This window comes from Balaenoptera borealis (assembly GCF_965194805.1).
Source record: "Balaenoptera borealis genome assembly, chromosome: 15".
In the NCBI taxonomy this organism is placed as follows: Eukaryota; Metazoa; Chordata; class Mammalia; order Artiodactyla; family Balaenopteridae; genus Balaenoptera; species Balaenoptera borealis.
The window spans coordinates 55334442-55353872 of record NC_138871.1 but is presented as its reverse complement, the minus strand read 5'-3'; the positions used below and the strand labels follow the sequence as shown (position 1 = coordinate 55353872).

Below are 19431 nucleotides of genomic sequence, written 5' to 3'. Positions count from 1 at the left end.
CATCTGTTGGTATCATGTTTAATTTCTTTCATCAGTGTATTATAGTTTTCTGCATATAGGTCTTTTGTCTCCCTAGGTAGATTTATTCCTAGGTATTTTATTCTTTTTGTTGCAATGGTAAATGGGAGTGTTTCCATAATTTCTCTTTCAGATTTTTCATCATTAGTGTATAGGAATGCAAGAGATTTCTGTGCATTAATTTTGTATCCTGCAGCTTTACCGAATTCATTGATTAGTTCTAGTAGTTTTCTGGTGGCATCTTTAGGATTCTCTATGTATAGTATCATGTCATCTGCAAACAGTGACAGTTTTACTTCTTTTCCAATTTGCATTCCTTTTATTTCTTTTTCTCCTCTGATTGCCGTGGCTTGGACTTCCAAAACTATGTTGAATAATAGTGGTGAGAGTGGACATCCTTGTCTTGTTCCTGATCTTGGAGGAAATGCTTTCAGTTTTTCTCCATTGAGAATGATGTTTACTGTGGGTTTGTCATATATGGCCTTTATTATGTTGAGGCAGTTTCCCTCTATGCCCACTTTCTGGACAGTTTTTATCATAAATGGGTGTTGAATTTTGTCAAAAGCTTTTTCTGCATCTATTGAGATGATCATATGGTTTTTCTTCTTCAGTTTGTTAATATGGTGTATCACATTGATTGATTTGCATATATTGAAGAATCCTTGCATCCCTGGGTTAAATCCCACTTTATCATGGTGTATGATCCTTTTAATGTGCTGTTGGAATCTGTTTGCTAGTATTTTGTTGAGGATTTTTGCATCTATATTCATCAGTGATATTGGTCTGTAATTTTCTTTTTTTGTAGTATCTTTGTCTGGTTTTGGTATCAGGGTGATGGTGACCTCGTAGAATGAGTTTGGGAGTGTTCCTTCCTCCGTAATTTTTTGGAGGAGTTTGAGAAGGATGAGTGTTAGCTGTTCTCTAAATGTTTGATAGAATTCACCTGTGAAGCCCTCTGGTCCTGGACTTTTGTTTGTTAGAAGATTTTTAATCACAGTTTCAATTTCATTACTTGTGATTGGTCTGTTCATATTTTCTATTTCTTCCTGGTTCAGTCTTGGAAGGTTATACGTTTGTAAGAATATGTCCATTTTTTCCAGGTTGTCCATTTTATTGGCATAGAGTTGCTTGTAATAGTCTCTTAGGATGATTTGTAGTTCTGCGGTGTCTGTTGTAACTTCTCCTTTTTCATTTCTAATTTTATTGATTTGAGTCCTCTCCCTCTTTTTCTTGATGAGTCTTGCTAATGCTTTATCCATTTTGTTTATCTTCTCAAAGAACCAGCTTTTAGTTTTATTGATCTTTGCTATTGCTTTCTTTGTTTCTATTTCATTTATTACCGCTCTGATCTTTATGATTTCTTTCCTTCTGCTAACTTTGGGTTTTGTTTGTTCTTCTTTCTCTAGTTCCTTTAGGTGTAAGGTTAGATTGTTTATTTGAGATGTTTGTTATTTCTTGAGGTAGGATTGTATTGCTGTAAACTTCCCTCTTAGAACTGCTTTTGCTGCATCCCATAGGTTTTGGATTGTCGTGTTTTCATTGTCATTTGTCTCTAGGTATTTTTTGATTTCCTCTTTGATTAATTCAGTGATCTCTTGGTTATTTAGTAACGTATCATTTAGCGGTGCGCCCTTGAGAAGAAAGTGTAATCTGCTGTTTTTGGATGGAATGTCCTATAAATATCAATTAAATCTATCTGGTCTATTGTGTCATTTAAAGCTTCTGTTTCCTTATTTATTTTCATTTTGGATGATCTGACCATTGGTGTAAGTGAGGTGTTAAAGTCCCCCACTATTATTGTGTTACTGTCGATTTCTTTTAGAGCTGTTAGCAGTTGCCTTATGTATTGAGGTGCTCCTATGTTGGGTGCATATATAATTGTTATATCTTCTTTTTGGATTGATCCCTTGATCATTATGTAGTATCCTTCCTTGTATCTTGTAACATTCTTTATTTTAAAGTCTATTTTATCTGATATGAGTATAGCTACTCCAGCTTTCTTTTGATTTCCATTTGCATGGAATATCTTTTTCCATCCCCTCACTTTCAGTCTGTATGTGTCCCTAGGTCTGAAGTGGGTCTCTTATAGACAGCATATATGTGGGTCTTGTTTTTGTATCCATTCAGCAAGCCTGTGTCTTTTGGTTGGAGCATTTAATCCATTCACGTTTAAGGTAATTATCGATATGTATGTTCCTATGACCATTTTCTTAATTGTTTTGGGTTTGTTTTTGTAGGTCCTTTTCTTCTCTTGTGCTTCCCACTTAGAGAAGTTCCTTTAGCATTTGTTGTAGAGCTGGTTTGGTGGTGCTGAATTCTCTTAGCTTTTGCTTGTCTGTAAAGCGTTTGATTTCTCCATTGAATCTGAATGAGTCCTTGCTGGGTAGAGTAATCTTGGTGGTAGGTTCTTCCCTTTCATCACTTTAAGTATATCATGCCACTCCCTTCTGGCTTGTAGAGTTTCTGCTGAGAAATCAGCTGTTAACCTTATGGGAGTTCCCTTGTATGTTATTTGTTGTTTTTCCCTTGCTGCTTTCAATAATTTTTCTTTGTCTTTAATTTTGCCAATTTGATTACTGTGTGTCTTGGCATGTTTCTCCTTGGTTTTATCCTGTATGGGAGTCTCTGTGCGTCCTGGACTTGGGTGTTATTTCCTTTCCCACGTTAGGGAAGTTTTCGACTATAATCTCTTCAAATATTTTCTCTGGCCCTTTCTCTCTCTCTTCTTCTGGGACCTCTATAATGCGAATGCTGTTGCGTTTAATGTTGCCCCAGAGGTCTCTTAGGCTGTCTTCATTTCTTTTCATTCTTTTCTTTATTCTGTTCCACAGCAGTGAATTCCACCATTCTGTCTTGCAGGTCACTTACCCGTTCTTCTGCCTCAGTTATTCTGCTATTGATTCCTTCTAGTGTAGTTTTTGTTTCAGTTATTGTATTGGTCATCTCTGTTTGTTTGTTCTTTAATTCTTCTAGGTCTTTGTTAAACATTTCTTTCATGTTTTCGATCTTTGCCTGCATTCTTTTTCCGAGGTCCTGGATCATCTTCACTATCATTATTCTGAATTCTTTTTCTGGAAGGTTGCCTATCTCCACTTCATTTAGCTGTTTTTCTGGAGTTTTATCTTGTTCCTTCATCTGGTACATAGCCCTCTGCCTTTTTATCTTGTCTATCTTTCTGTGAATGTGGTTTTTTTCCACAGGCTGCAGCGTTGTCCATTTGTCTTTTTAGATTCACAGAGCTGTGAAAGTTATTAGACTGTATTAATTAGTAGTCTTCCTAAGAGTAAATATAACAATTTTCTAGAGGTTAAATACTTTAACCGCCACTTCTAAAATAATGCTGAATAATTTTATTTGGCTCATTTTTATTATTTAAATTAAGACCAGAAATCTATGATTTATTTTCTTTTTAAAAAAATATTTATTTATTTGGCTGCACCAGGTCTTAGTTGCGGCATGTGGGATCTTCCTTGCTGCTATGGGATCTTCATTGCGGCACGTGGGATCTTTTTAGTTGCAGCATGTGGATCTTTAGTTGCCGCACGTGAACTCTTAGTTGCAGCATGTGGGATCTAGTTCTCTGACCAGGGATTGAACCTGGGCCCCCTGCATTGGGAGCGTGGAGTATTAGCCACTGGAACTCCAGGGAAGTCCCTATGATTTATTTTCAATCTCAAAAACAGTTTTGAGTCCTAAAAATGATGCTTTTATATGAATTTTTCTAAGATTAAAAAATATACTGTTTAAAAAATTTTCAGCTTTATTGAGGTATAATGGACAAATAAAATTGTAAACTATTTAAAGTGTTCAGTGTGATGATTTGATATATGTCTGCATTTTGAAAGGATTCTCCACCCCCATCCCCAATGAGTTAACACATCCATCACCTTTTTTGGTGTTGTTGTTAAGAACACTTTCTTCCATTCCTCTCTTTTTTCTGGAGCTTTCAAACAACCTAATATTTTCACTTTGTCTACCTGATTTTCATTGCCTTCTTGTTCCTTCTAAATTCCTTGTGGAAAAGAGAGTCTATATCCCTCTGTCACCTCTAATATTTTGCCATTTTAGGAAGCTGCTCTCTTTAGGTACTCATTTTACTTCACAGTTCTAGCTCAGACCCCAAACTTTATTTATAAGGTTTATAAACCTTTTTTCTCTGAACTTTGAGTATTTTGCTTCATGCCTGATAAATCCATTTGAATACTATATAATTATATAGCAGGTTGGAAGGAGATATTCTAAAAGTGGTAGGTGGGACTTCCCTGGTGGTCCAGTGGTTAAGAATCTGCCTTCCAATGCAGGGGACGCAGGTTCAATCCCTGGTCAGGGAACTAAGATCGCACATGCCATGGGGCAGCTAAGCCTGCGTGCCACAACTACTGAGCCCGCATGCTCTGGAGCCGGCGTGCCACAACTAGAAAGAAGCCAGAGTGTCGCAAGTAGAGAAGCCTGTGTGCCACAATGAAAGATCCCTCATGCTGCAACTAAGACCTGATGCAGCCAAATAAATAAATATATATATATATTAATTAATTAAAAAAATAAAAGTGGTAGGTGATAAGTTTATACCTTGATGGGAGATTTGAGTATCCTCTCAAGTCACAAAGCTGCAGATTTTTTTTTATATAAATTTATTTATTTTATTTATTTATCTTTGGCTCCACTGGGTCTTCGTTGCTGCTCGCAGGCTTTCTTTAGTTGTGGGGAGCAGGGACTACTCTTCGTTGTGGTGCACGGGCTTCTCATTGCAGTGGCTTCTCTTGTTGCAGAGCACAGGCTCTAGGCGCGTGGGCTTCAGTAGTTACAGCATGTGGTCTCAGTAGTTACGGCTCGTGGGCTCCAGAGCGCAGGCTCAGCAGCTGTGGTGCATGGGCCCAGCTGCTCTGTAGCATGTGGGATCTTCCTGGACCAGGAAGGATCAACCCACGTCCCCTGCATTGGCAAGCAAGCTCTCAACCACTGCGCCACCAGGGAAACCCTGCAGATATTTTTGATGGCCTTAAAATAACCAAATCAAAAGTAATTTGACTTGATCTCCATTATAGTTACCTTTATTGAGTACTGTATAGATTACATAAATAAATGTTTGCTTTTATTTATTCTAAGTATATTTCCTGTTACTTTCATTGAGTATTACCTTGTTGTCATATTGTAGATCATGGGATTTACTAAACTATAAAAGCCCCTTTTAATATTATACATGTATTGATTTAAATAATTTTTTACCTTAGTGATTTATGATACCATTACCTTGACATCACAGTAATTTAATTAGTATAAAAAGGCATTTGTTTTTTGGAAGTTAATTGGACAAGATCCAAAACAATATATAATATCTACATTTTACATTTTAAAATTTAATTACTTTGTTTTTTTCTTGAGACTAAGCTTTGTTGAGTGGTTTGTTTTTCTTCCTGATGACCATAGTTGATAGATAACGAAAAGACCCTATTTTTGTAAAAACTTTTAAAGCAATTCATCCTTTCATTTTTAAAGGAAACTTTCAATCAAGTGAAAGAGAGGCAACCTTTTCTGATCCTCCATTAAAAAAAGTCAAGCTTATAAACCTTCTATATAGTATAAAAATTTTAAATATATTTTTCCCTCAAGGTATATTATTCATATTGTGTTTTCTTGCTTGGTTCTGATCTCAGCTTGCCCTTCTACATATAAGAATTATGGCATCATTGGAGTCAGGGTTCCTTTTCAGATAAGATAAACAACTCTAGCTATTTTAAGTAGAAAGGGGCTTAATAAAGGGAATTAAGTGCTCATAAAATCTTTGGAGGAACTAGAGGAACATGCAAAGTATGATTCCCAGAAGAACACAAAGTCCCAGAACAATACAAAAGTTGGCCTTCCAAGAGAAATGCCACCTCAGCCAAAATGAAGAATTTGAGGCTGTTTGTGGGATCACATCACTTCATCTGTGATCTCTGGTCATCAGGATGCTATTTCGAGAACTAGAGACTCCAGAAGTACACCTTGCCTGCTCGATCTCTACCAGCAAAGGTTTGCCACTTGTGCTGCCTCTCACTCACCATTAAATTAGAGAGTGAACACTGGTAACTCTGCTAAAGCTGCTGCAGAAGAGCCAACTGTCTTTAGAACTATTTTACCAGCACATATTGCAGAAATGTAGTTACCACCATCTTTCCTTCTTTCAAATCTCATGTTAGTGCGTCTGATTAGCTAGACCAAAAGCACATCTGAAACTCTGCTAGGGATTCTGGGAAATGTAGTTTCTAGCTTTCCAGCTTTATAGTATAGGAAGGTATCTTAAAGGAAGTCGGAATGCGATGTTTGGTGCCAGTCAACTACATTCTCCACAAGCAGAGGTGTTTAGAGTTCAGGCTCTGTAGTCAGACAGCCTGAATTTGCTTCTTACTAGCTCTCTGACTTTGAGCAAATTAACATTCCTTTGTGTCAGTTTCCTCTCTCACATACTGGGTATCTATCCCATGGGGTTATTTGGGAATTTAATGAAGAGTATGGTAAAACTTGAATTAATTCTTACTTAGATGTTTGGTGTAATTTGCTGGTGAACAATCTGGGCTTGGAGTTTTCTTTGTGGTAAGATTTTTATTTATGCATTTTATTTTTAAAATAGTTTAGGACTATTTAGACTTTCTATTTCTTGTATCAATTTTGGTTAGTTGTATTTTTCTAGGAATTTGTCCATTTCATCTAAATTTTCAGAGTTAGTCTTCATAATATCCTTTTGCTATCCTTTTGCATTTTTTGATGCCTGTAGAATCTAAAGTGATCTCCCTATGTCACATTGATATTTATACCTTCTCTCTTTTTTTCTTAATAGCTTCATCAGGGATTTATCAGTTTTATTAATCTCTTCAGAGAACCAACTCTTGGTGGTGGTAATCCTCCCTGCTGTGTTTGTTTTCTACTTTATTAACTTCTACTCTTTTGAGGATTTAATTTGTTTCTTTTTCTAGTTTTTGCAATGGATGCTTAGCTTACTAATTTTTAGCCTTTCCATAGATTTCCCTCTAAGCATGGATTTAGCAACATTTCATGTTTTGAAATGTATTTTTTTAACATCTTTATTGGAGTATAATTGCTTTACAATGTTGTGTTAGTTTCTGCTTTATAACAAAGTGAATCAGCTATATGCATACTTATATCCCCATATCCGCTCCCTCTTGGTTTCCCTCCCACCCTCCTTATCCCACCCCTCCAGGTGGTCGCAAAGCACCAAGCTGATCTCCCTGTGCTATGCAGCTGCCTCCCACTAGCTATCTATTTTACATTTGGTAGTGTATATATGTCAGTGTTACTCTCTCACTTCGTCCTAGCTTACCCTTCTCCCTCCCTGTCTCCTCAGGTCCATTCTCTATGTCTGCATCTTTATTCCTGTCCTGCCCCTAGGTTCATCAGAACCATTTTTTTTTTTAGATTCCATATATATGCGTTAGCATACAGTATTTGTTTTTCTCTTTCTGACTTACTTCACTCTGAATGACAGACTCTAGGTTCATCCACCTCACTACAAATAACTAAATTTCGTTTCTTTTTATGGCTCAGTAATATTCCATTGTATATATGTGCCACATCTTCTTTATGCATTCATCGTCGATGGACACTTAGGTTGCTTCCATGTCCTGGTTATTGTAAATAGTGCTGCAGTGAACACTGTGGTACATGACTCTTTCTGAATTATGGTTTTCTCAGGGTATATGCCCAGTAGTGGGATTGCTGGGTCAAATGGTAGTTCTATTTTTAGTTTTTTAAGGAACCTCCATACTGTTCTCCATAGTGGCTGTATCAATTTACATTCCCACCAACAGTGCAAGAGGGTTCCCTTTTCTCCACACGCTCTCCAGCATTTATTGTTTGTAGATTTTTTGATGATGGCCATTCTGACTGGTGTGAGGTGATACCTTATTGTAGTTTTGAATTGCATTTCTCTAATGATTAGTGATGTTGAGCATCTTTTCATGTGTTTGTTGGCAATCTGTATATCTTCTTTGGAGAAATGTCTGTTTAGGTCTTCTGCCCATTTCTGGATTGTGTTGTTTGTTTTTTTGATATTGAGCTGCATGAGCTACTTGTATATTTTGGAGATTAATCCTTTGTCAGTTGCTTCGTTTGCAAATATTTTCTCCCATTCTGAGGGTTGTCTTTTTGTCTTGTTTATGGTTTCCTTTGCTGTGCAAAAGCTTTTACGTTTCATTAGGTCCCACTTGTTTATTTTTGTTTTTATTTCCATTTCTTTAGGAGGTGGGTCAAAAAGGATCTTGCTGTGGTTTATGTCATAGAGTGTTCCGCCTATGTTTTCCTCTAAGAATTTTATAGTTTCTGGCCATACATTTAGGTCTTTAATCCATTTTGAATTTATTTTTGTGTATGGTGTTAGGAAGTGTTCTAATTTCATTCTTTTACATGTAGCTGTCCAGTTTTCCCAGCACCACTTATTGAAGAGGCTGTCTTTTCTCCACTGTATACCCTTGCCTCCTTTATCAAAGATAAGGTGACCATATGTGTGTGGGTTTATCTCTGGGCTTTCTATCCTGTTCCATTGATCTATAATTCTGTTTTTGTGCCAGTACCATACTTTCTTGATTACTGTAGCTTTGTAGTATAGCCTGAAGTTCCGGAGCCTGATTCCTCCAGCTCCGTTTTTCTTTCTCAAGATTGCTTTGGCTATTCGGGGTCTTTTGTGTTTCCATGCAAATTGTGAAATTTTTTGTTCTAGTTCTGTGAAAAATGCCATTGGTAGTTTGATAAGGATTACATTGAATCGGTAGATTGCTTTGGGTAGTATAGTCGTTTTCACAATGTTGATTCTTCCAATCCAAGAACATGGTATATCTCTCCGTCTGTTTATATCATCTTTAATTTCTTTCATCACTGTCTTATAGTTTTCTGCATACAGGTCGTTTCTGTCCTTAGGTAGGTTTATTCCTAGGTATTTTATTCTTTTTGTTGCAATGGTAAATGGGAGTGTTTCCTTAATTTCTCTTTCAGATTTTTCATCATTCGTGTATAGGAATGCAAGAGATTTCTGTGCATTAATTTTGTATCCTGCTACTCTACCAGATTCATTGATTTGCTCTAGTAGTTTTCTGGTAGCATCTTTAGGATTCTCTATGTATAGTATCATGTCATCCTCAAACGGTGACAGTTTTACTTCTTCTTTCCAATTTGGATTCCTTCTACTTCTTTTTCTTCTCTGATTCCTGTGGCTAAAACTTCCAAAACTATGTTGAATAATAGTGGTGAGAGTGGGTAGCCTTGTCTTGTTCCTGATCTTAAAGGAAATGGTTTCAGTTTTTCACTATTGAAAACAACGTTGGCTGTGGGTTTGTCTATATGGCCTTTATTATGTTGAGGTAAGTTCCTTCTATGCCTACTTTCTGGAGGGTTTTTATCATAAATGGGTGTTGAATTTCGTCAAAAGCTTTTTGTGCATCTATTGAGGTGATCATATGGTTTTTCTTCTTCAATTTGTTAATATGGTTTATCACATTGATTGACTTGCGTATATTGAAGAATCCTTGCATTCCTGGGATAAACCCCCCCCTTGATCATGGTGTATGATCCTTTTAATGTGCTGTTGGAATCTGTTTGCTAGTATTTTGTTGAGGATTTTTGCATCTATGTTCAGCAGTGATACTGGACTGGCTGAATGGATACAGACTGGCTAATTATCGATATGTTTGTTCGTTCCTGTTACCATTTTCTTAATTGTTTTGGGTTTGTTTTTGTAGGTGTTTTCCTTGTCTTGTATTTCCTGCCTAGAGAAGTTCCTTTAGCATTTGTTCTAAAGCTTGTTTGGTGGTGCTGAATTCTCTTAACTTTTGCTTATCTGTAAAGGTTTTAATTTCTCCATCGAATCTGAATGAGATCCTTGCAGGGTAGTGTAACCTTGGTTGTAGGTTTTTCCCTTTCATCACTTTAAATATGTTCTGCCACTCCCTTCTGGCTTGCAGAGTTTCTGCTGAGAAATCAGCTGTTAACCTTATGGGGATTCACTTGTATGTTATTTGTTGCTTTTCCCTTGCTGCTTTTAATATTTTTTCTGTGTATTTAATTTTTGATAGTTTGATTAATATGTGTCTTGGCATGTTTCTCTTTGGGTTTATCCTGTATGGTGCTCTCTGTGCTTCCTGGACTTGATTGACTATTTCCTTTCCCATGTTAGGGAAGTTTTCAACTGTAATCTCTTTAAATATTTTCTCAGACCCTTTCTTTTTCTCTTCTTCTTCTGGGACCCTTATAATTCAAATGTTGGTTCGTTTAATGTTGTTCCAGAGGTCTCCGAGACTGTCCTCAATTCTTTTCATTCTTTCTTCTTTATGCTGCTCCCTGGCAGTTATTGCCACCATTTTATCTTCCAGCTCACTTATCCATTCTTCTGTCTCAGTTATTCTGCTATTCATTCCTTCTAGAGTATTTTTAATTTCAGCAATTGTGTTGTTCATCACTGTTTGTTTGCTTTTTAGTTCTTCTAGATCCTTGTTGAATGTTTCTTGTATTTTCTCCATTCTGTTTCCAAGATTTTGGATCTTCTTTACTATCCTTACTCTGAATTCTTTTTCAGTTAGGTTGCCTATTTCGTCTTCATTTATTTGTTCTTGTAGGTTTTTACCTTGCTCCTTCGTCTGTAACATATTTTTCTGTCATTTCATTTTTTTTTTTTGATGGTTGGTGCTGTATCTCAGTCTTACTGGTTGTTTGGCCTGAGACGTCCAGCACTGGAGTTTGCAGACAGTTGGGTAGAGCTGGGTCTTGGTGCTGAGATGAGTTCCTCTGGGAGGCCTCACTCCAATTAATATTCTCTAGGGTCCTAGGTTCTCTTTTAGTCCAGCGGTTTGGACTCGGAGCTCCCACCACAGGAGCTTGGGCCCGACCTCCAGCCTGGGACCCAAGATCCCGCAAGCTTCGTGGCATGGCAAAAAAAAAAAAAGGTAAAAGAAAAAGAAAGAAAAAAAGCAGTACAATATCAAAGAGTAAAAAATAAAATAAAATTGGAAAGATAAAAAATATATTAGGAAAAATAAAACTATCATTGAAACAAGTGCAACAAGGTAAAATAAAACCTCAAGAGAAAAAAAAAAAAAGGGGGGGGGGGAAGAAGCCAAAAGGGTAGAACAATTACAGAGTTTAAAGAATAAAATAAAATTAGAAAAATAAAAGATTTATTAGGAAAAATAAAACATAAAAAAATCAACAACAATGAATCAGCAAGATAAAACAGAACCCCAATCTAAAAGAAGAAAAAAGAAAAAAAAAAAAAAGCCTTGGCTATGGGGGTGAAGTTTAGATGGGGGCTGGAACTTAGGCAGGGGCGGGGTTTAGGGTGGGGCAGGACCCAGGCAGTTGGGGGTGTTATGTTTGATCATGGGGCGGGGCCTAGGCTCAGGACCCATGTAGCTGGAAAAGGCCTTGAGGGGGGGCCACGTTCAAGTGTGGGGCAGGGCCTCTTCTTAAGACCTGCGTGGAAGGGGAGAGGCAGCACATGGAAGGGAGGGCCTCTGGAATGTGGAGTTCTGGAGTTTGGAGGTAGGGCCCTGAGTGAGGGTGTGTGGGTGGGGTTTAGGCCCAGCGCATTGGAGGGGGTCTCTGAGTGTAGAGGTGGGGCCCTGGGTGAGGGTCTGGGGGCGGGGCTTGGATTCTGCATGGCAGGAGGGAGGCTCCGAGGGCAGAGGATTAGGCCTGAGCCCAACAGGCTCCCTGGTGCCTAAGTGGACAGGGAAGGCACTAGCCGCATTCCCTTCCATTCCTTCGTGCCACTCCCTCACCGTCTCCCCCAGGGTGTCCCCCGTCACTGCTGGACCCCTAACAGTGGGTGGGTCCCACTGGGTTTAGGAACTCCCCTCCCCCAGCCACCCCTCAGGGGTGCCAGTCCTGGAGGTACGGCCTTTACTTTTGCTCCCCCTTCCCTCCCTCCCACTCCCTCAGGACCCAGAGGCAGAGGGTGAGGCCTGGGATCTCAGCAGGTTCCTGGGCGCCCAAGTGGGCAGGAGAAACCTGGCCACGCTCCCTTTTGATCCTCTGCCCTCCCAGTGGTCCCCCAATTTACCCCTTCTGGCATGGGATCCTTTCCCCTCCCCCAGCTGCCCCTTAGGGGTACCAGTCCCATCCTGCCTCCACTTCTCCCCCTTCACTCCTCCCATGCCCCATGTCCTACCTGGTCGCTGGGGGTTCGTCCTGTCCCCTTAGGTGTCCGTGGTCCCTCACCGGTGCCTGGTAGGTGCCCTAGTTGTGAGGAGACATGAATTCCGAGTCCTCCTAGTACGCCATCTTGACTCCGCCCTTGAAATGTATTTTTATTATTCAGTTCAAAATACTTTCTAATTTCCATTGTGTTCTTTTTTTGACTCACAGATTATTTAGAAGTTTATTGCTTAACTTCCAAATATATTTGGTTTTTCATATCTTTTTATTTTTCATTTGTTTATGACTATTAGAGCGCTTTATATCTTAAAAAAAACTTTATGGGAAATGTCAAACATATACAAAAGTGGAAAAAAATAGTTTAATAACCACTCAGGTATCCATAAGCTTCAACTATTTTTAACTCTTGACCAAATTCGTTTCATTTCTGTTCTCTCATTATGCAACCCTCACCAGATTATTTTAAAGCGAATCTCAGATATCATATTTTTTCTATAAATATTTCAGTATGTACCTATACAAGATGACATTAAAAGATTAATTACAATACCATATCTTATCCAGAATAATTCCTTGATGTCATAAAATATCTGGTCAGTTTCCAAAAGTTTTCCATTGTCTCCTAATTTTTCTTTACAGTTTGATTATTTTGAAAACAGGATCCAAATTAAGTTCCAAATATTGTTATTGGTTGATATGTTCAAGTCTTTTTAATCTAAATATTCCCTCAGCGTGTCTCTTTTTCAACCCTTGCCATTTATTTTAGAAGCAACTGGGTGTTTTGTAGTTTCCTATAATTTGAATTTTGCTAATTGCACTTGATGATGTTGTTTAATGTGTTCCTCTATTCCTGTATTTCCTATTTCCTGTAAGATATAGAGGCTTGATCAGATTCAGATTTGATGTTTTTTGTTTTGTCTTGTTTAGTTGGTCAAGATGATGGTGGTGTGAGATTTCATCAATAATCATAGTGATGTCTGGTTATTTCTCTTCTTGATAATGATTACCTAGGTTCATGAATTCATGAGGGAGTTGAAAAATGGTGATATTCTCTTGTTCCTTCTTCATTTATTATTTGGGATACTAGTATAAAAAGAAATTTCCCCTCATCTTCCATTTGGATATTCTCAGTTATGGTTCATATAGAAGAGACAGATAAATACTTGATTTTTTCTCCTCATTTACTAGTTTTCAAAATAAGTTGGTTCTTTAGCATTTTTCAGTGATCATCAATGAGGCATTTAAAAAGTTACCGTTATGAACTAATGTGTTTCAATTCAGTTACATTTATTATCTTTGTTAATGCTCGCACTGTCCCATCTTTGGCCAATGGACCCTACTCAGATTGTCTCTGGAGTCCTTTTGATATAACCCTTAATTTTGTATGGCTTTCTTGTTTCTTTGTGTGCATGATGTTCCAGACTTATCTTGTACAATTCCTGCCCTTTTTCCAAGGGCCTTACTTTTTTTTTTTTTTCTTTCTTTTTTTTGGCTGTGCTGCATGGCTTGCATTATCTTAGTTCCCTGACCAGGAATTGAACCCAGGCCCTTGGCAGTGAAAGCGTGGGGTTCTAACCACTGGACCACCAGGGAATTCCCCTTACTTTGTTTTAATAAAAAATGGTATTTAGAGACAGCAGTATGTGCATTAGGTGTGCTCATTGCTACTAGTTTGGTCATTGTTTTTAGACCTTTTCAGTGGTCAGATGTAGGAAATATATGTACAGTTTTAAAAAATGAAATACATCATTAGTTTATATTATACTTTATTCAGATTCAGAGCTACAGGGTTTTTGCTTAACCTCATTAATTTTACAGCTGTATCTCCTTTTTTCCATACTTAAAAACCTAGTTTTCAATGGCACCAACAAAACTACTCATTTGATTTATCTTAACACACACACACACACACACACACACAGACACACAGACACACACACACACACACACACCGGCTCAGAATAACGTACCTGCCCCTGCCTAGGTATTAAGCTTTGAAACTCAACTTTTACCCCCTAAGTCTACAAGCTGTTGAAGGTGCTGCTTGTCTTCTCAGCTCTTTCTTTTGGAATTGATGAATGTCTCACAAAAGTGGTTGCAAAAGCCAGACTCATCTCTCTAGATTTACCTCCTTTTAAAGATATTAGACTGGTAGATCTTCACTATATTCTTTGCCCTCTGATGCCTTCGAGTAATGTTTTAAAATATTTTGTGCATCTTTTCTAGTTGTCTTCAGTAAGATGTTGGTCTGAATTATCTAATCTGCCATTATTGGAAATGAAAGTCCCCTTACCACTTAAATGTTGAACATTTAATTTATATTTATATAATGTGACCACAATATTTGGTTTTATTTCAAAGGCTCTGAAACAAAAACACCTGGATGATTGTCTACGACATGTATCTGTAAGAAGATTTGAATCATTTAATCTGTTCTCAGTAACAGAAGCCCAAAAAAGGGAAACTGAAGAGGAAGTTGGTGCCTGGGTCCAATATACAAGCATCTTCCATCCTGAATACAGTATTTTCTTAAGGTAAACATCACTCTAGTTAAGATTTTTTTTTTTAAGTTTTTTTCTCTTGTAGAAGAAAACAATCTACTAAGAATCTCATTGTTCATTCTATTGAGTTTGCAGGCAATCTTTATCAGAACTTAGGTTTTGCAACTTTGTGTTTGGAATCCTGCTGCTCTAACTGGGTCTTACTGTATTCTCAGAACTAAAAAAAAAACATTCTAAGGAATGTATCGGCATTTGAGGATGAAGTTCAAATCAAAGGGTTCATTTAACCATTGTCTCATAGCATTTGATTACGAAAAAAAGCCAAGTTCTTTTTGAGGCAAAGAAGGCTGAAAGTGAAAACGGAATTTTTCCAAACTGTTCTTCAAGTAGTAGTTATTTGAAAAATCAAGCTTTGGTATTTTTCCCATTCATGTTTTGTCACTTTCAGAATAGAATCTTAAAATAGGAGGAGAAAATTCAGCCAAAACACTGATATCGTGAGAAGCTTACAGACTGTTCTGGCTTTAAAAATCATTAGAGGGGCTTCCCTGGTGGCGCAGTGGTTGAGAATCTGCCTCCTAATGCAGGGGACACGGGTTTGAGCCCTGGTCTGGGAAGATCCCACATGCCGCGGAGCAACTAAGCCCGTGCGCCACAACTACTGAGCCTGCGCGTCTGGAGCCTGTGCTCTGCAACAAGAGAGGCCGCGAGAGTGAGAGGCCCGTGCACCGCGATGAAGAATGGCCCCCGCTCGCCGCAACTAGAGGAAGCCCTCGCACAGAAACGAAGACCCAACACAGCCAAAAATAAATAAATAAATAAATAAATAAAAATTAAAAAAAAAAATCATTAGAAAAGAGATAAGAGAGTTGCAAACTGAAGTAACAAGGTATCATTTTTACTGAATTAACTTCCTCTCACAGTTACAGTCTAGCATGTTGCAATATTACTGCAGGTATTTGATTTTATCATCAGATGAATGGATAAAGAAGATGTGGCACATATATACAATGGAATATTACTCAGCCATAAAAAGAAACGAAATGGAGTTATTTGTAGTGAGGTGGGTGGAGTTAGATTCTGTCATACAGAGTGAAGTAAGTCAGAAAGAGAAAAACAAATACAGTATGCTTACACATATATATGGAATCTAAGGGGAAAAACAAAAGGTCATGAAGAACCTAGTGGCAAGACGGGAATAAAGACACAGACCTACTAGAGAATGGACTTGAGGATATGGGGAGGGGGTGGGGTGAGATGTGACAGGGTAAAAGAGTGTCATGGACATATATACACTACCAAATGTAAAATAGATAGCTAGTGGGAAGCAGCCGCATAGCACAGGGAGATCAGCTCGGTGCTTTGTGACCACCTAGAGGGGTGGGATGGGGAGGGTGGGAGGGAGGGAGATGCAAGAGGGAAGAGAAATGGGAACATATTGTATATGTATAACTGATTCACTTTGTTATAAAGCAGAAGCTAACACACTATTGTAAGGCAATTATACTTCAATAAAGATGTTTAAAAAAAAAAAAAAAACAAAAACAAAAAACTCTAAATAGAAGGTAAAAACTTAGGGATTTGTGAGCTTGCCTGTACATTCATTATGAGATTCAAATTAGAATACCTCAACTGCCTGGCATTCTGATAGAGATAATTAGTTTAGTCCTTGATTAGGAAGGAAAGAAAAATGCATTAAATGCTTACTGTTTGCCAAGTACAGTACTAGGTGCTTTGATGTATTCTAATTCATGTACTCCTTACAATAACTCTGCGAAGTAGGAATGAAGATGATTCAACAATTGGAAGATAGAATCTATAAGGATATTAAAGAGAAGGAGAAACAGGGTGATACCCCTACTGGTAGGGGTCTTCAGGTATAAAGTTGTAAAACTTATCTTCTCCATCCACTGTGACAAGAGGCAGTAAGTGTAAACTGTACCAAGAATAACTTCCTGACATCTTCAAGGCCCTGGTAAAGAATAACTTCCTGACATCTTCAAGGCCCTGGTAAGGCTTAGCCAGAGAGAATGTGAAATCTTCTGTTCTTGAGAGCTTTCAAAATAAGGCATGGTTCTCCACCTGGTGGAGATGGCGTTGATGTAGCAGCAAGACACCTCTCCAACAGTGTGGTTCTTTGTGATATATCCATTTTTGAAAGAATAAATATATCTATATAAATATGATATTAAATCCTAGTTTATAGAAAGAAGACAGGTGACTGAGCTAGAATTTAGGCCTCATTGGCTACCAAGATTTTTTCTCTTTTTTTCAAACTAGCTAATATCTCTCCATATCAATAGTGCAAAAATAACAATAGCTTACACATACAGAATTCTAGAGCTGAATTCTGATCTTAGAATAAATTAAAAAATAATCATAGCAACATTAATAATGACTGACAATTGAGTGCCTACTATGTGACAAGCACTGTTGTGAATGGTTTACATGTATAAGCTTATTTAATTCACACAGCACCTCCTGAGGTAAATACTATTTTTATCCTCATTTTACAGATGAGAAAATAACTCGATTGAGGGCACACAGCCAATAATTGGTTGTGCCCCTATTTAAACCCTGGTGGTCTGGTTTCATGCCTGTATAATACTTTTAAAAACTTTTGTTTTGAAATAATTACAGGCTCTCAGAAAGTTGCAAAAATAGTACAAGGAGTTCCATGTACCTATCACCCAGCTGTCTTCATCAGTAACATCTTATATAATGATAGTCACAGCCTGCAATTTTAACTTCTATACATCCTGCCACTTGTGTGACAGTCATATATACATTTATTCACTTTTCAGATGAAGGGATTGAGGCCTAGATAAACTAATTTCCTCATTGATTATTCTGAGCATTCCATTTCTTACTCCATAATCCTGATACTGTATAGGAAATAACCGATATTACTGAAATTGCTTAGGTAGGGGAGGATTTCTGCCAAGAACAGTTCATTCCATTCCATTGCCAGTTTTGTTCATGTTGATTTCTTATGGTTACCACTTCTCCTTGTTTACTGTTATCTGCCCAACATGGATTTCCATTCTTGCTCCTTTGATATCTTGTATCAACTCTTTTGTCAGTCTTTCCATGACATTTCTTTAGCTACCTTTATCTATTTTCTTCAGTGTTATTTGAATTGTGAGCATTCTAAAATTAAAAAAAATTACTTGTAATAGCCAAAAGTAGTGGCTTGGAAAGTTGTTTTGAAATGCAGTACCATCATCGTCTTCTATATTTTTTAAGTTTATTAATGCTATGCAGTGAAAAAAGGGGGTGAATAGTTTTTAAATAAATCAAATCAGTAAATTCATTCCCCTACATATTATGTTCCTTTAAAGTTTTATTAGACTTGAAATGAATACCTTAAGAGAGTAAATAACTAGATAAATATTTGTGAATTCGGAGTACATAGTTGTATATTGTTTATATTATTAAAAGGTATATAAGCAGTGGCCTGAATTAAAATTTTGATCATTTCCTGTCAGCTTTACATGATGATACTTAAAATGAAGGAATAAAGAATTTCCCCTGGTGACTTTTCATCAGAAGCAAAGGTCTGGACAATGTAAAAGTTAGGTTATGAATTCCCCAAGATGTGTTGTCTTTTCTGTATATCTGAGGATGGTCGACTCTGTTCCAAAGTGAGTGTTGAGAGTGAGTAAATTAAAATCCAGGGTATGGCTCCCGCTTTATTCCTTGGCAAACTCTTCTTGTTTTTCTGGTGTTCATTTCTTAGAATTTTATAGAAGAGGTTCTTGCTGTTAGATAGATGCATGTATAGAAAACTAATATATACCAGGAGGTGTTTATACTAAAAATCTTTCATTAAAAATTCCTTGTTCCTGGGACTTCCCTGGTAGTCCAGTGGCTGAGACTTGCGCTCCCAATGCAGGGGGCCCGGGTTTGATCCCTGGTGAGGGAACTAGATCCCTCATGCTTCAACTAAGAGTTTGCATGCTGCAACTAAAGATCCCATGTGCCGCAACTAAAAAAGATCCCGCATGCTGCAACTAAAACATCCCACACGCCGCAACAAAGATCCCACGTGCCGCAGCTAAGACCCGGCGTAGCCAAATAAATGAATGAATGAATGAATAAATAAATAAATAAATAATATAAATAATATAAATATATATATATATATATGAAGGGACTTCCCTGGTGGTCCAGTGGTTGCGAATCTGTCTTGCAATGCAGGGGACGTGGGTTTGATCCCTGGTCAGGGAACTAAGATCCCCCGTGCCACAGGGCAACTAAGCCCATGTGCCACAACTACTGAGCCCGTGTGCCACAACTAGAGAGGAGCCTGCGCACCACAATGAAGAGCCTGTGTGCCGCAACAAAAGATCCCACGTGCTGCAACTAAGACCCGATGAAGCCAAAAAAAAAAAAAATATATATATATATATATATATATATATTTTAATAGATCTTTATTGGAGTATAATTGCTTCATAATACTGTGTTAGTTTCTGTTGTACAACAAAGCAAATCAGCTGTATGCATACATGTCCCCATACCCCCTCCCTCTTGAGCCTCCTTCCCACCCTCCCTATCCCACCCCTATGGATCATCGCAAAGCACCGAGCTGACCTCCCTGTGCTATGCTGCTGCTTCCTACCAGCCAACTATTTAACGTTCGGTAATGTAAATATGTCGATGCTACTCTCACTTTGCCCTCCTACCCCATGTCATCAAGTCCATTCTCTATGTCTACCTCTTTATTCCTGCCCTGCAACTAGGTTCATCAGTACCTTTTTTTTTTTTTTGA

General features: G+C 37.8%; 1 protein-coding gene and 1 long non-coding RNA gene across 5 annotated transcripts in view; one reads left to right on the top strand and one right to left on the bottom strand.

Annotated features, from left to right (window-relative positions):
* CAMKMT (calmodulin-lysine N-methyltransferase) overlaps nt 1-19431 on the top strand; it is a 408891-nt gene that overhangs the window by 8400 nt on the left and 381060 nt on the right. For all 4 annotated transcript variants that reach the window (XR_014235126.1, XM_082358317.1, XM_082358315.1 and 1 more), the window contains exon 2: nt 14518-14690. Coding sequence is in view for 3 of the 4 variants with exons in the window: in XM_082358317.1 (XP_082214443.1) it covers nt 14518-14690 (173 nt within the window). In the remaining variant the exon portion in view is untranslated. The remainder of the gene's footprint in view (nt 1-14517; nt 14691-19431) is intronic.
* LOC309612548 overlaps nt 1-19431 on the bottom strand; it is a 440985-nt gene that overhangs the window by 109065 nt on the left and 312489 nt on the right. The gene's annotated exons all lie outside the window — the stretch shown is intronic.